General features: G+C 38.8%; 1 protein-coding gene across 2 annotated transcripts in view; it reads right to left on the minus strand.

Moving 5' to 3' along the window:
* The window catches only part of Dus3 (Dihydrouridine synthase 3), a 70224-nt gene that overhangs the window by 8240 nt on the left and 46134 nt on the right, over positions 1-15850 (minus strand). For both annotated transcript variants that reach the window (XM_067150119.2, XM_068228362.1), the window contains 3 exons: positions 8656-8967; positions 3636-3812; positions 3241-3555 (listed from right to left, as the gene is read on the minus strand). In XM_067150119.2, the coding sequence (XP_067006220.2) occupies positions 3241-3555; positions 3636-3812; positions 8656-8967 (804 nt within the window). The remainder of the gene's footprint in view (positions 1-3240; positions 3556-3635; positions 3813-8655; positions 8968-15850) is intronic.

The following is a 15850-nucleotide window of genomic DNA, read 5'->3' on the forward strand; positions in this document are numbered from 1 at the left end:
CGCCACTTTTGAGTGGTTAGCACAAGTATGTCTATCTTTTCATTCACTCTCCCTCACTACCATGCACACTCACTCTATCTGTCTCTATTTTCTCTCAAAGTACTACTCAACAAGTGTAGCATCTACATATCAGTCTTGTTCGATCATTCTGTTTGGATCCAGTCTTAGATCGAAAGCTTAATTTTGATATGACAAGTCATTTCCCTGTATATTTCCTGCATTTTTATTTCACTGTGCCTCCCCTGTTTTTCCAGAAAATGGGTGATCTGGCTGATGGTCTCTCAACCAACTTCTCTCCAATGCTATACGAAGAAGATTCTTAGGCAAACCCTTCAACAAACCGTTTACTGAAAGAACAAGTTTCCACAATTATCTAGGTACAAACAGCCAACTTCAATGTCATGATTGATTATCCTGAACCCTCAAGAAATGTTCTGAAGAGCTTAATTGTATTCCCCACAACTCACCGTATTTACTACTGTATTAGACCCCCCCTAGCTCTTTGGGACAAAGAAAATGAAAAAAAAAATCTTGCATACAAGACCTCCCAACGTAATTTGTCAGAGAACAATGATTCTGCTTCGAAGCAGGTACAAGTCTTACAGCAGCTCGGATGACATCAAACAAATTTGTGAATAGTTTCGTCCATATAACCCGCGTAATGAAAACATGTGTCAAAGTCATGCGGTACATCTGTGTCCATAGTCAAGAAATGTCGCCTCTGTAGTGTAAGCCTACTGCAGCTCTGATGACGTCGTACAAATAGGTGAATAGTTTCAAGTCTGACCTGCGCAATCAAAGCACACATCAGTCATGCTATATGTCTGTGTTTTGTAGTTAAGAATATCCGCCAGTGTAATGGTTAGCACAATAAGCTGCCATTCTCGGGAGCCTGAGAATGATTCCCGGTACTGTACTGCCAGAGATTTAAGAATGGCAGGAAGAATGATATGTGGTGAGAATATTCGAGATCCTGTCCTTTTGAAACTTAAAAAATAGTTTCGTTCCTGAATACTCTTGATTGCCGTGAAGATGATGTCATTTGGAATGACACGCCAGTAGCAGGGAAGTTGGCGGCACAAGACAACAATAATTCAAATGAAAGCAGTGATCAGGTTTACTGTGTGGTAGGCCTACTGCTTAACTGAGAGACATAAATGACTGCCCTTACGTTCTTTTGTATTAATATTGCAAGTCAAGTATGAAGCGAGATGAATCTTCGTAACGAGTTTTTACGAGCAGATGCCCTTTCTGATGTCAACCTCATCAGAGTTAATGAGATGAAACAAATGATGTGATATAAGAGTAACTAAAACTGACTATATATGTAGGCCTAAAAGTTGTGTGTTCACCATTTATTCTTTTTAAATTTATAAATACTGACTTCCAACAAAAATAGCCAGTAAAACTCAGAATAAATTCATAAGTTTGTTAAAGAATAGTGTCGAATAGGTACATGTACAATTTATAGCTCTTTATAGCCTAGAAGTCATGTGTTCACTGCACAAAGTTTGAGGTTAAATTGCATATCCCCCCCGCCCCCCACTTTTTTTTGGCTGTAAATGTGGGGGAAAAAAGGGGTGTCTAATATGCGAGTAAATACGCTATATGTGTCACACCAAGGCTCCACCTCACGTATATGAAATCTAAGTGAAGAAATAAATTTGAAGTCGAGAGTTACATAAAACTGAAATTATCAGACAGTAAATTTAACACTGCAGAGCTAACTGTGCAAAAGCAGCTTAATTATTTATATTAAACTGTGTTCAATATCATTCATACCATAATTTGCCTTTTGATTTTAACACTTTTGGATGAATACAGGGTCTCCCATATAAACTAAGACCATCCAAGGACTTTTCAACACGTAAGCCGCAGTATTGGAGGCACGTGCATAGTTCTTGACCTTTCAAGCAGCATGCACGTGTTCAACTCGCAAGCATCAGTCGCCAGCCTGAATCTCAGCTGTTGACATGGTGAGACAGTTATCACTGCAACACTGTATTTTCGTATGTAAAAGTTATTTTAAGTACAAGTCAGCACAACTGGTACACGGTGCATTTGTTCAGCAATTTCCTGGTGAAGTGCCACTTTCACGAGCACAGATTCACATAACTGTAAATTTGAAACTACTGGCTCAGTGCTTAATAAAAAATATATGTGCAGACGAACAGTTTTAACAGAGGAAACGCTAGACGACAATGGTGCGAATCTTGAACGGTCACCGAATAAATCACTCATAACATTTAGCACAACAAGTAGGGGTTTTAGTTTCTTCTCCATACATTTCGGATTAGGCCTGGTTTCATCTTAATGGTCATGTGAACAACCATAACTCTTGCTATTGGTGTGCAGAAAATCCTAATGGTGTTTATGAAGTCCCTCATTATGATAGGGAGATTGGTGTTTGGTGTGCTGTTAGAGCAAGATGAATAACTGGGTCTATATTTTTGAGACGACAGTAAATGCAGAGGTACCAAGATGACATTTTGACACCATTCTCCCATCAGTTAATGGAAGAAGAAAAATCGTGAGAGTGGTTTCAAAAAGATTCAGCCCCTGCTCATACAGCAGAAGATTTCCTTCTTACAATCTCGGAAGTGTTTGCAGACAGAGTGATCAGTGCTGGTCTATTCCCCCCCTCATTCTCCAGATCTAACAGAGTGCGATTGTTTACTTGTGGAGTAAACTGAAAGAAAAAGTGTATCGAACAAATCCTCACACATTGGAGGAAGTGGATGAAAACATATTGAATGAAATCAGGAGTGGCAGAACTCACTCGGGTCAGCCAGAAATCTGGTTACTAGATACAATGCCTGTGTAAACCAGGAAGAACGGCACTTCCAGCATCTTTAATAAGGTAAGATTTCATATAAGATTGTATACACGCTTAAAGTAGGGCGGCCTCACGCGACATAAGGTCGGCTGAGGCAACTGCTGTAACGCAGAGTACAAACACAGTTTGTTCGGCCTTAGCTGATATGGGAGACCTTGTGTACGAGAGTTTGTAAAATGTATACTGTTAGTTCAGTGGGGTTCTGTGAAATTTTAATTTTTTCAAGGGTTTTTTTGGACTGGAAAGTTCGGAAACTACTGCTTTAGACTACTAAAGACAGTCTAATTATATACCTGAAGTGCACAGAATTTAGTAAATATTTGAAGCACTCAACAACTACATTACTACCAGTGAAATATTTTAAGATTTTAACAAATTAAGATCTTTATGAATGTTCCTCTCACCCTTGTGTCTGAGCCCCAATGCTCCAAGCCATAATTGACATATTTCTTGAGAATGTCAAAGCGTTCAGAACTTGAGATATCCCAATGTCTTCTCTCCTTGATCTCAGTAAATATCCAGGGCTTGTAAAGTGCACCTCGTCCGATCATCACACCAGCAACTGAGGGGCTTTCACGTCTCATTCGCTCATAATCTTCATATGAAAGTATATCGCCATTACCAAAAAGGGGAGTCGGGCTGGCCATCTTGGCACACTGTTCAATGTAAGGCCAGTCTGCCAGACGTGTATACCGCTGTTCACGAGATCGTCCATGAACCTATGCACCAGGAAAACCATTTAATACTTGAACCTGAAACAATGTTAAGTGGATTACTCTTCAAATGAAAACATGCTCACGGTTATAAGAGACACTCCCCACTGTCCAAACTTAGGAGCAAGAAGATGCGCTATGTTCTTGTCGTTGTACACCCCAGTCCGTAGCTTAACAGTCAGTGGCTTTTCCAGAACAGTAGACATGCTGCGGACAACAGGCTCCAGAACACTAGTACGGTTGAGTAATCCACTGCCAGCACCCTGGGAATGGTTAACATCAAATTTAAAATTAATGAGGTGTCTGTGGAGAGGCGAGACTATTAGGACTCTTAGAGAGTACAGAACAGGAAAATGCCAAAAATCAAAGTATGGGAACTCTAGAAAACAGATAAGACCCGAGTATCAAAACCGGATAAAAACCCTGGTACAGAGAGATGAAAGGAAAAATGGAGAGGCAGAATGGACCAGACTAAGGGACACATTGGTTAAGGAAGCAACTGAAGTTTGTGGAAAGACAAGAATGAAAACAAGGGAGAAGGAAACACCTTGGTGGAATGAAAGAGTGAGAGCAGCAATCAGGGAAAGTAATCTCTTGCGGAAAGACAGGAATCGGGAGAAAAATAAACCAGATTTTATAAGAGACGAGGCAAAGATCAGAAACCTCGAACAATTATACCGAAACAAGAAACTGGACATTAAAAGAACAGTTACGGAAGAAACGACCAAGGCATGGAATATATTCACTCAGAAACTGGAGGAAGACAGCAGAGGCAATAAGAAACTACTGTATAGTGTTATCAGAGGTAAAAGGAAACCAAAGAATACCATAAAGGTACTTGAAGATGAAAATGGAAATCCGGTTAGGATAGAAAGTGACATTAGATAAGTCCTGAAGAACCATTTCGACCAGTTCAAGAACAAAATACAGAACTGGAAATCCAAGCCTACAATGAGGAACCTCCCATCACCTGGACAGAAACTGAGACAGCCTTAAAAATCTATGCCTAAAGGAAAATCTTCAGGTGCAGATGAAGTGAATGCGGATATGATAAAGGCAGCAGGCATCCAGGGTATACAATGGCTGCACAGAGTACTAAATGCCGTGTGGACAGAAACAAAATACCAGCAGACTGGAGCAAGGGATAATTCCCCTGTTTACGAAAGGCAGCAGACAGAAACCCACCAACTATAGAGGAACAACACTGCTGTCTAATGGGCTAAAAATTCTAGAGAAGATTATAGAAAGGAGATTGAGAACCATCATTGAACCATAGTTAGAGGAGGAGCAATATGGATTCAGAAGTAACAGATCAACAACGGATCTAATTTTTCGCACCCGCATGCTGATGGAAAAGTATTGGGAGAAAGACAAGAACGTGGTCATTGTATTCCTGGATATAGAAAAGGCCTATGATTTTTTTTTTCTAATGCTATTTGTTCGGGGCGTCGACCTTTAAAGATCTTTTGCCCCTACTTGCACCATGTGATATGAACCTACATGTAATTGGAATGGAGGAAGTGTAGTGTTTAAGGTGAGGAAAGGAACGTTAAGGACGAAACTAACACCCAGTCCCCAGACCAGGGATATTAATCATTTACATTTAAAAACCCTGATCCAGCCTGGAATCGAACCTGGGGCCGCCAGGTGACAGGCAGACGCGTTGCCCCCTACACCGCGAGGCTGGACAAAAGGTCTATGATAGTGTTATAAGAGATAAGATCTGGGAGTGCCTGAGGAAAAAAAAATGTGCCTGAAGGACTGGTAAGGAAAATTCAGATGTTGTACAAAGACTGTATTAGCTGTGTACAAATTGGGGAAGGTCTACCATCATGGTTCGAGACCAAGAGTGGAGTTCAACAAGGAAGTGCACTGTCCCCACTACTGTGTAGCACTGTTATGGACAATACAATGAAGAATGTCAAGGAAAAGTTAGGTGAACTGAATGCAGTGGCCTTTGCTGATGATATAATGATCTGGGGTGAAACAGAAGAGGAAGTACAGACCAGACTTAAAGTATGGAAATCCCAGTTCCAGGAATATAACCTCAACATCAGCGGGACCAAGACAGTGGTGATGGCAGTCAACAGAGAAGGGCGTCCAGCAAGTGTAAAACTAGGAGACCACCAGCTAGAATATCTGGATAGTTTTCCTTACCTTGGAAGTGTAATCTCCAGTGTTAATTTGGTCAGAGAGGAAATTACAAACTAAGTGCAAAAGGGATCAGAATTCTACCAACACTTAAGAACACTTTTATGGGATGACATGATTCCAAAACCGGCCAGACTGATGATACCAATATTGACTCAAGGTTTTGAAGTGTGTACCCTCACAAAAAGAGATTCATCAAGACTGCAAGTATCAGAGATGAAATTTCTTAGATCCACCATCCAGAAGATCTAGATGGACAAGTTAAGAAATGAGGAGGTGGGGAAAGAAGCCGGAATAAAGACATTCCTATTAGACAGAATTTTCACATCCAGACTATGGTGGTACGGGCATGTGATGAGGATGGAGCCTACAAGAAAAACCAAAATAAATTTGGAAAGGCAGGTAGAGGGGATCTGCAGGAAGACCTAAAACCCGATGGATGGACATGATCAAGGTTGATCTACTTGCCAGAGGATGGACAGTGGATGATGTTTTCCATGACAAGTTGTATACGGACAGGAAGAAGTGGAAGAGGCTCATTAACAGTACCCGGGAAACTGAAACCGTACAATGATGATGATGATGATGATGATGAGAGAGAGAGATTATAGCAACATACTTAATATCACAATATGTACAATAATTTATACTAAGTACATTGAACTCATAATAAAAAAGAAGTAACACACCTGAGGTTCACAACCTAGTTGTGATCATAGTCTACAGCTACTCAAAGGGATGATTTGTAATCCAAGACTTTGTTTCTGTATCTTTCATTAGGACACCGACCATGATTCAGGCCATGTGAAATGCTTATATGTTCCATGCCCAAGTATACGTCAGAGGCATGTTTCCTGTGTACTAAGATCGTGAGTACATCCATAACTTGGGTTTGGGTTATTATGGATATGTTCAATGATCTTTACTCTTTGATGCTGTTTGTTTTTTTTGCCATCTGTTGACTAGTTAAGACAGTTATTAGAAAATAAAGACATGATCTTGTGCCATCTTGGTAGAAATTGATGCAACTGTTTACCACTTGTTTCCTCTTATTCACCTGTATTTATTCCTAAATATACCACAAAAACCATAAGTTCTTCAAAACAAAACTGAGAATGGCATAGAAAAAGTGATCAATAATTACAATCACCCTCATTTCCATTTTTTTCCTGATCATAATTGACATTGCTTCAAAAATATGAATATTGGTGCTGACAATTCTTATTGCCTTAAAAATGCTTGTCCCTCATTCTTTCACAGTACTGTAATGTTTTTGCAATATGTTCACAAAAATTAGTGCATAAAATGATTTGAAATAGTCCTAAAAAGTTCGGGATTTTGTAATCGAGGAGTGAAAGAAAGGCTGGACCACAATGTATTAATAGATATGAAGTTTACCTGATACTGTATTTTATGATTTTTTAAACGAAGGGTCAGCAAAGATTACAGTTCCACGTGAATTTATTGGAACACAGCCGTAACATACATATTTCTTTCTTTTTCTTCTTCACTTATTCATCTAGAATGTACCTCTCATCTTTCTTCTTAGTTAATGTGTCATCCATTCCATTTTTTAAGCTACATTACACAATCTGGCATGGATTTCACAAGTTTTGTGCACATCATCATCATCATCATCATCATCATCATCATCCCACACTCCGATAAGAGATTCTCATCATGGGTACTTTTGTGGAACAATCTTTTTCCAATAACCCACATGTTTTCCATAGGAGTAATGTCAGGGGAATTCCTTGGTCACTCTAGCACACAAATATTATCACTGATTTTCACTTTCTTTGAAGCATGGCAAGGCTTCTGAAAAATCCATTACCATCTGGAAACCATTCTTGCATGAACTTTCCTTTCCAGTATTTCAATGTACAGGTTACTTTTCTAATACAACTGATTGGCACTAAGGGTTCTGGACCTTCATGCATGAAACCCAAAACATAAGCTTCATCGGGTGTTTTACCGTCTGTTGCAAACAAACTGAATTTATTGCCTCATTCTTCACTTGGCACACATACTGAAACCTTTACCCTGTATTTCAAAGTGACTGTCCTCGGAGAAAAGAATGTTCTCCCAATGTCCTGTTGTCCAATTCCAATGACTATGTGTCCACAAGACATGGTTTTTGAGCATTTCTCCTGCTAGGGGGTGGTTTTTTTTTTTGAGTTTTACAAGCTTTCTTTCCACCTGCTAGAAGTCTACGATGAACATTACAGTCACATGGAGCTCCATTTCCCTGCTGCTCAATTTGTAAGCAAAGGCCACAGCAGTGAGCCTGGGGATTAATTTGCTTCTTCTGAGGGAAAAGTAGTCACCAAATTAACATAGTTTTGGTTTTGCTTCTACAGTTTCACTTTTGTTTGGATGAAATAGAGCCTGTCTGTTCATGGCACTGAATAATTCTATTTACAGTGCCTAAATGGACACAAAAGTTAATAGCTATATCTTTTTGTCATAGAGGTATTCTGTGATAATCCCACCATCACCGTAAGCTTTCTGGGTGTCATGTCTACTGAAGACAGATATTACAAATCTAGCAAGGCAGCCTCAAAATTCTTCAGAAGTACAACACATGCAAATAAGAAAGTCACACATAGCGATTACTATTCAATCAATGCACTGAAAGTGTGGGATCAAAGAACAACCAATTCATAGCACACTGCTGCCAACCATTGGGTAAATTTAAAAACAAGAAACATTGTTCTGATTAATTCACACCAGACTGTATACATGTATCTGTTTCTTTCTCTTCTGTTTTTGGGATATAATAAAGTAATATCTGTGAGGTTAATTTTATTAAGACAAAAGCTTAATCTCAAAAGTCATTTTGGTCCCTCCAAAATTCTAGCCTAAGAATTTAAGAATAATTCTCTTGCTAATTTTTCATTTCAATTTAAGATTTAAATGATAACAAAATACAAGTACAGCAACACTGATTCTCACCTGCTTGTATACTAGGTCAATAGGACAACCCAAATTGATGTCAATAAAATCAAAAGAGGTTTGCTCTTGAAGAAGTTGACAGCAGCGTGTCATGACATATGGATTATTTCCACACAGCTGAATACCAAAAATGTCCTCTGTGGAATGGCGCTTCACCAGTGCCCATTCCTGAGATACGCCTCGTAGCAGAGATGATGCCATAGCCATCTCACCGCACGTCACATCTGCACCAAACTCCTTAGCAATACGACGGAAAGGCAGGTTCCCAACTGTTGTGAGAGGTGACAGGAACAGTTTATCCCGCCAGTCAATCTAAAATATGAAGTCACCAGCATAACTAAGTTAGGTCTTAGAAAATGTACACTATTAATACAGTTTCCAACATTATTATATCTTGCCCAAAGCCTTTCAGTTCGTGGGTGCGAACTTCACACATGGACTTGGCCCTGTTTTATGTCCCTGATGCCCTTCCTGATTCCAACTCTGTGTGTTCACTATCGCGTTTCACAAAATAATGCAGTACAGTATTTCACATTTCCTTCAACCATACTTTCAAATTGTGTCAGTAAATCTGTTCTTACCAGATGATGTTAACTGTACATATGTACACAGAATGGTTTGATTAGCTCTCCACACTACTGAAACCAATATCAACCATCAAGCGATTCTGAACGGTTTGCTACTTTCAAGCATTGGCTTCCTCCAAAATTAAGAATGCACTGGATGTCTTAAGAAGTGTCCAAACAACCTGCCTCTCCTTCAGGTAAAATTACACTTAACTGCTTTCTGTTTGTTAACTTGAATTAGTCTCTCTTCATTTGTTACCTAACATATCCATATTGCCTTAAGTTTTATTCTGAAATACCCCATTCCAAAGACATCTACCATTTTTCTTATTGCATCTATTATTATCATTATCATTATCATTTAGTAGTTTTTTTAAAAATTACAATTTGCTTTACATTGTGCCAACACACATAGGTCTTATGGTGACAATGGGATAGGAAAGGGCTAGGAGTGGGAAGGAAGTGGCCGTGCCTGATGTGAAAATGGGAAACATGGAAAACCATTTTCAGGGCTGCCGACAGTAGGGTTTGAACCCACTATCTCCCGGATGCAAGCTCACAGCTGCGTGCCGCTAACCGCATGGGCAACTCGCCTGGTATTTAGTAGTTTAACACTGAACTAAAACATCAAAGGTTTTTGGCGACAGAAGGATGGGAAAGGGCTAGGATTGGAAAGGTACAGCACCAGCATTTTCCAGGTGTGAAAACAGGAAACTACAGAAAACCATCTTCAGGGCAGCTGACAGTGGGATTCGAACCCACTACCTCCCGGATGCAAGCTCACAGCTGCACACTCCTAACCGCACGGCCAACTTGCCTGGTGCACCAATTACTGTAAAGTTTCACTCATATATGAAGAATACCACATTCCTCTCAAACATTTTAACAATTACTTATACAGCGCATAATCTCTGTTTGCTGTCTCCTTTCAAGCCTCCCATTATGCCCTATTAGCTTCTACCACAACACACAATTTATTATCTTGATTTATGAATTTCATTTTCAGTATTGATATTTACCAATCGTTATAAAAGGAAAAAAAAATTCCACCTAATCAATACATTTATTTTCTTGTAAAGTATTACAATCTAGGACCGGTTTTGACCCTTCATAGGTCATCCTCAGCTATATCAGAATCACATTTGCATTTCTATCTTGTACCTCTGAAAGACCTTCATGATATATTGTTTCATAATTTTCAGTGAAAACTTATCTTAAAAACTTACAAATTTCTAAGCGTTGTGTTAAAATTAAAAATTAAAATTACAAAACTTTGTCTATTATATACATGCCCTTTGGCTGACAGAATGCGTCCTTGGGTTGATTAAGCATCTATCTTAGGTATTGTTGCTTATTCTGTTGAATCGATTCCCTTTTATACTTATGTACAATCGTGAATAGACTGTATGTATGTATGTATGTATGTTTAGTCCTCAGCCCGAAGGCTGGTTGGATCCTCAACAGCTCTGCCATCAGCTGTCATAGATGGCCTAAGCATCACTGAAGAGGCGTACTAGGGAAATGAGGAGTGAGGTAGTTTCCCGTTGCTTTCCTCACCGAGCCAGAAGTTGCTATTACATATCAGTCTGCCAAGCCCACTGAAATGCATGCACCAACCGACCCTATGAGCAATATTTTCACACCATTCATAGCAGGGACTGGCTGCAGAAGGAATGGCATTACTAGCATCACTCATACCTCAGTCACTTTCATTTTGTCAAAGCCAAGGATAAAGCTGAGACAGATCAATGAAAGTAACAAGATTGCTCTAGCCCATACCAGAAGACATAGTGCACTGTAAACACTAGGTCCCGCCAGCAAAGGCATGTGAATAGACTATCATTAAAATTTTAATAAATAAAGCATGCGTGATAATTATAATAAAATATCATGTTACATCTTTATACCATATTGCTGGAGTGATATTATTTTAGGTAGAATATAAATGCATGTTGACCTCTATAAAATATTTTTACATAAACACACTAATATATTTTAAAGTCTAATCATTGTACTTTAAAGTCTAAAATACTTATTTATGTTTTATACAATACATAATCAACATAATATGAAACTTGTAATTTTATGCAAGAAGGAACTGACATTTAATCATTAGACTTAAAAGCCAACCATACATGGCATATTTAAATATTATCAATATCTGATGTTATATAAGACAAATTGTTACAATATTTTACCACATAACAACGCAAAATCCAAAGCAATAAGTATTTTAGACTTTAAAGTACAATGATTAGACTTTAAAATATATTAGTGTGTTTATGTAAAAATATTTTATAGAGGTCAACACGCATTTATATTCTACCTAAAATAATATCACTCCAGCAATATGGTATAAAGATGTAACATGATATTTTATTATAATTATCACGCAAGCTTTATTTATTAAAATTTTACTGATAGTCTATTCACGATTGTACATAAGTATAAAAGGGAATTGATTCAACAGAATAAGCAACAATACCTAAGATAGATGCTTAATCAACCCAAGGACGCATTCTGTCAGCCAAAGGGCATGTATATAATAGACAAAGTTTTGTAATTTTAATTTTTAATTTTAACACAACGCTTAGAAATTTGTAAGTTTTTAAGATAAGTTTTCACTGAAAATTATGAAACAATATATCATGAAGGTCTTTCAGAGGTATAAGATAGAAATGCAAATGTGATTCTGATATAGCTGAGGATGACCTATGAAGGGTCAAAACCGGTCCTAGATTGTAATACTTTACAAGAAAATAAATGTATTGATTAGGTGGAATTTTTCTTTCCTTTTATAACGACACAATTTATTACTCAAGTACAAATTTTCGTCAACTTCCAACTCATATTTAATTTTCTTGGTTCATTCTCCAGTAAGTATTAGGCACTGCTTCTGCCAGAGTTAACTTAATTTTCCTGACACCACACGATTTTTTAGGAGACAATTTGAAACCAGGACCTGCAGGGTACAAAATTCTGCCATCCAGGCGGAAAGCCAGCATTTAAACTATCCTGCTAATCACACGTCACTCACTCTCTTCTGCTCCCCTTAATTATATAAACTATCCTGCTAATCACACGTCACTCACTCTCTTCTGCTCCCCTTAATTATAAACAAAATTCAGTACTCAAAATATTCAAATGTGCAAAACTCTCGTGCAAAGGGGAGTTGACGGAGAGCATAGAAGTGCTTTCTATTTTCATAAAGAACTATTACTGCACTGAATTGTTGAAACAATGAAAGCCTAGATCACAACAGTTCACCTCATAACACTGGACGCTGCAGTGGAAGTGGCAGTTCTGTGTTCAGGCCTCCTGAATTAGGAAAGTTATATATCAAGGGTTATAAATTTAATTTTTGATTGATCCGTATTGAACTGAGATTACATATAATTTATTCTTATAAAATTTTTCCATCTATTCAATACATTCTTTTTGCAATGCATATATTTACATTACATTAAGTCGCTTGGAACTAGTTTTGACCCTACTTGGGGTCATCATCAGCCATAAGCTAGCAGTGTGCCCCACATATGCTTCACATACTGCCACGCTAGGTCCTAATTGTTCCGCAATGGAGTGAGACTTCCATCCATTCAAACCACCATGCGCAGAGTGTATTTACAATCTTAGAAGATATTCAATTGACATGTTCATATTAGTCTGCACAATTGCACTATTTAATCCTTGCAAGCCATATCAACATTATTAGGACTCTAATGGAAGACATATCTGCACCGGGAGAAGGGAAACGTGCGGTGGTGAACCAATTGGAGTGGGGAGGGGAGGAGGTGCAGAGGCGTGTCTCCAGGTACGCAGTGTACTGGGTTAGCATTAGCCAGCAGGTATTCATCGCTGATTGCGCAGAATTTGAAATGTCGCAACTTTTAGGCCCCGTAGTTAACACCCTAATGAATGTTGGCACCCGAAATTGATGCCGACATCTTCTTTATGTGTACCTCAATGTGTTTTCCAAGTTTCATCGCGATCGGCGAGTTAACCATTGCCGATGTTCCTTTGTCAGAACCATAGCGCTTGGTCCAATTCAACTACTCATCACGGCACATATTATAATTGTTTAGAATAGAATATGTATTGTTTTAGGATATTTTGACTAAAATGTGTATTTGATTATGTCTGATTATGACCCCGAGTAGGGTCGAAACTAGTTCCAAGCGACTAAATGTAATGTAAATATGTGCACTGCAAAAAGAATGTATTGAATAGGTGGAAAAATTTTATAAGAATGAATTACATGTAAAATATACCTTGACCTGTTGGATGACCAAGGAAGAGATGGCCGGACCAAATGAAGATAAGATGTTGAGAGTAGAGGAGGGGACTGGAGAGTGATCGTGGAGGGAGCGATTTACATGGACAGACAACGCCGGCGAGAGTTCGTTCAACACAACCCTACCCGGCAAGCTGGAAGGGTTACATGATGATGATGATGATGATGATGATATACCTTGACTATCAACAGTTCAATATATAGTGATATGATATTCATTCTAGTTCTACAGGCATTATGCACAGTATGTGCACAGCAGTTTGATCTGACTAAATTAGGATTATGCACACAAACTGATTTTGAAGGATGGACGCTCAGTTCTTTGCTGGGGAGATGGATTGAAGCTTTTGAAATGTACTTGTACAATCGTGACCACAAGAATTCCGGGTAGAAAAGGAAACAGGTAACGCTTGGGCGAAGATTTTGGCCAACCCTGAGGATGAAGGAGAAGTAACCAAGGCAACAAACCCTCACATGTGTGTCTTCCAGGAGATGAAATGAAATGTAATAATAATTAAAATTTTAAAATTTACCCACTGACTAGAATTTAAAGACAATGAAGAAAATGATTATGAATTTAAAATAATCAGTGGATCTGATTTGCAATGCCTTATTTTCTTATAAAATGATTTAAACATAGATTGAAATATATTAAAATGGAATAAGGCATTGCATTTGAAATGATCTCATATTTCATTCAAACACATTAAAATTATAAAAAGACATACTAAAACAGAACTAATAGAATTAATAAAAAGCAATTAACAATAAAATAAAAACAAATAGAAATTTGACTTTTAAACATGATAAAACAGGATACTATCCCTCATAAAATGTATAACAAGGTCTACTGACTCCTTATCATGTTTTAGAACGAGGGAGAGGGTACTCTGAAGTTACGGACTACGGCGCAGATCGACCTGGCTCGCACACTCCATTAGGACGTATCCTACGGTCAGATGACTGCTGTAAGTACACATCTCTTCAGTAAGTAGGAGTGCATTCCTATACCACAGCCGATGTGAAGATGACATAGTACCACTCCACTGCTTCTCTCAGAGACACCCGAGGGTAATCTTCCATACCTTTGTAGTTCCTTTAATCATTCTCAGCTTGTTTGAAAAACGGGTGGCCTGCTGCTCCATCTCCCAATGGTACATCACCAAAAGTCTCACCTGAGAACGAATATCATGTCTGGAACCATGTAAGGCAACAGAGGCAATTTAACCACCTCCTTGGCAACCCTATCAACTAACTCATTTCCTGCTTCACCCATGTGAGAGCCACAAAAACGTGATTCCGGTGCTAGCACTGCAACACCGCGCCAGCAGGTCCTGGATCCGCTGCTGCAGAGGGAGCCACAGGAAACGTGCATCAATAGATTGTAACAAACTCAAGGAGTCAGTACACAGCAGAAAGTGCCAACATTTACTGCACAGCATGAACCGCAGAGCTTCAAGGATAGCATAGAGCTCTGTTGTGAACACACTACAGGTTTCAGGTAGAGAAAAAGAAAAACCTCTTATTACCAACAACGAAAGCACAGCCTACTTCCGCATCTGCCCTCTAACCATTTGTATAAATAACTATTGAACCTGAACAACAGCTGACAATGGACAGGAAGACCCTCCAATAAATGGAGAGGTCCATGTTCACTTTTTGGCCGGTGTGCAGAAGCAGGACGATTTCAGGTCATTGTATTAATCATGGAAGTACCTTACTCGATCGTCTAACAAGACAAGGAACTAAAGGTACATCAAACAATTTCTAATTAGTATCCAAGTGTATACCAACTGGCCACGTTGCTCGTGGATAAGCAGTGTACAGCCAACGGTTTTCATTGTTGAATATGCAGGGGGTGAAGTAGCATCTGACGTAAATTTGCAGCATAGAATAATAACATTTGTTAGCGCCCCAGGTTTAGAGGCAGCACACCAGATTCAGTGAGCAGGCTAGCAATGGCGGTTGTACGAAATGCTCCCATTGCCAACCTAACTCCGCTGTGATGGATGCTATTCAGTTTCACAAGGACGCTTTGCCTTGCTGATCCACATGCTGCACTGCCGTAGTCTAACCAGGATGCCTTGCTGATCCATATGCTGCACTACCGTAGTCTAACCTGGATAAAATATGTGCCCTATAACATCGTAGGAGCACCGTGCAATCTGCCCCTTGATTCGTTAACACTGATTTCTAAAACTCAATGCTAACATGACACAATGAGATTCTGGCTAAAAAGTTTCATGCATTTCATCTTTCATTCTAATGGTGAGTGAAACTGTGTGTACTGTAACATATTAGTCCATAGTCTTGATTAAAATGACAATATCGTCTC

Source organism: Anabrus simplex, chromosome 6, assembly GCF_040414725.1.
Source record: "Anabrus simplex isolate iqAnaSimp1 chromosome 6, ASM4041472v1, whole genome shotgun sequence".
NCBI lineage: Eukaryota > Metazoa > Arthropoda > Insecta > Orthoptera > Tettigoniidae > Anabrus > Anabrus simplex.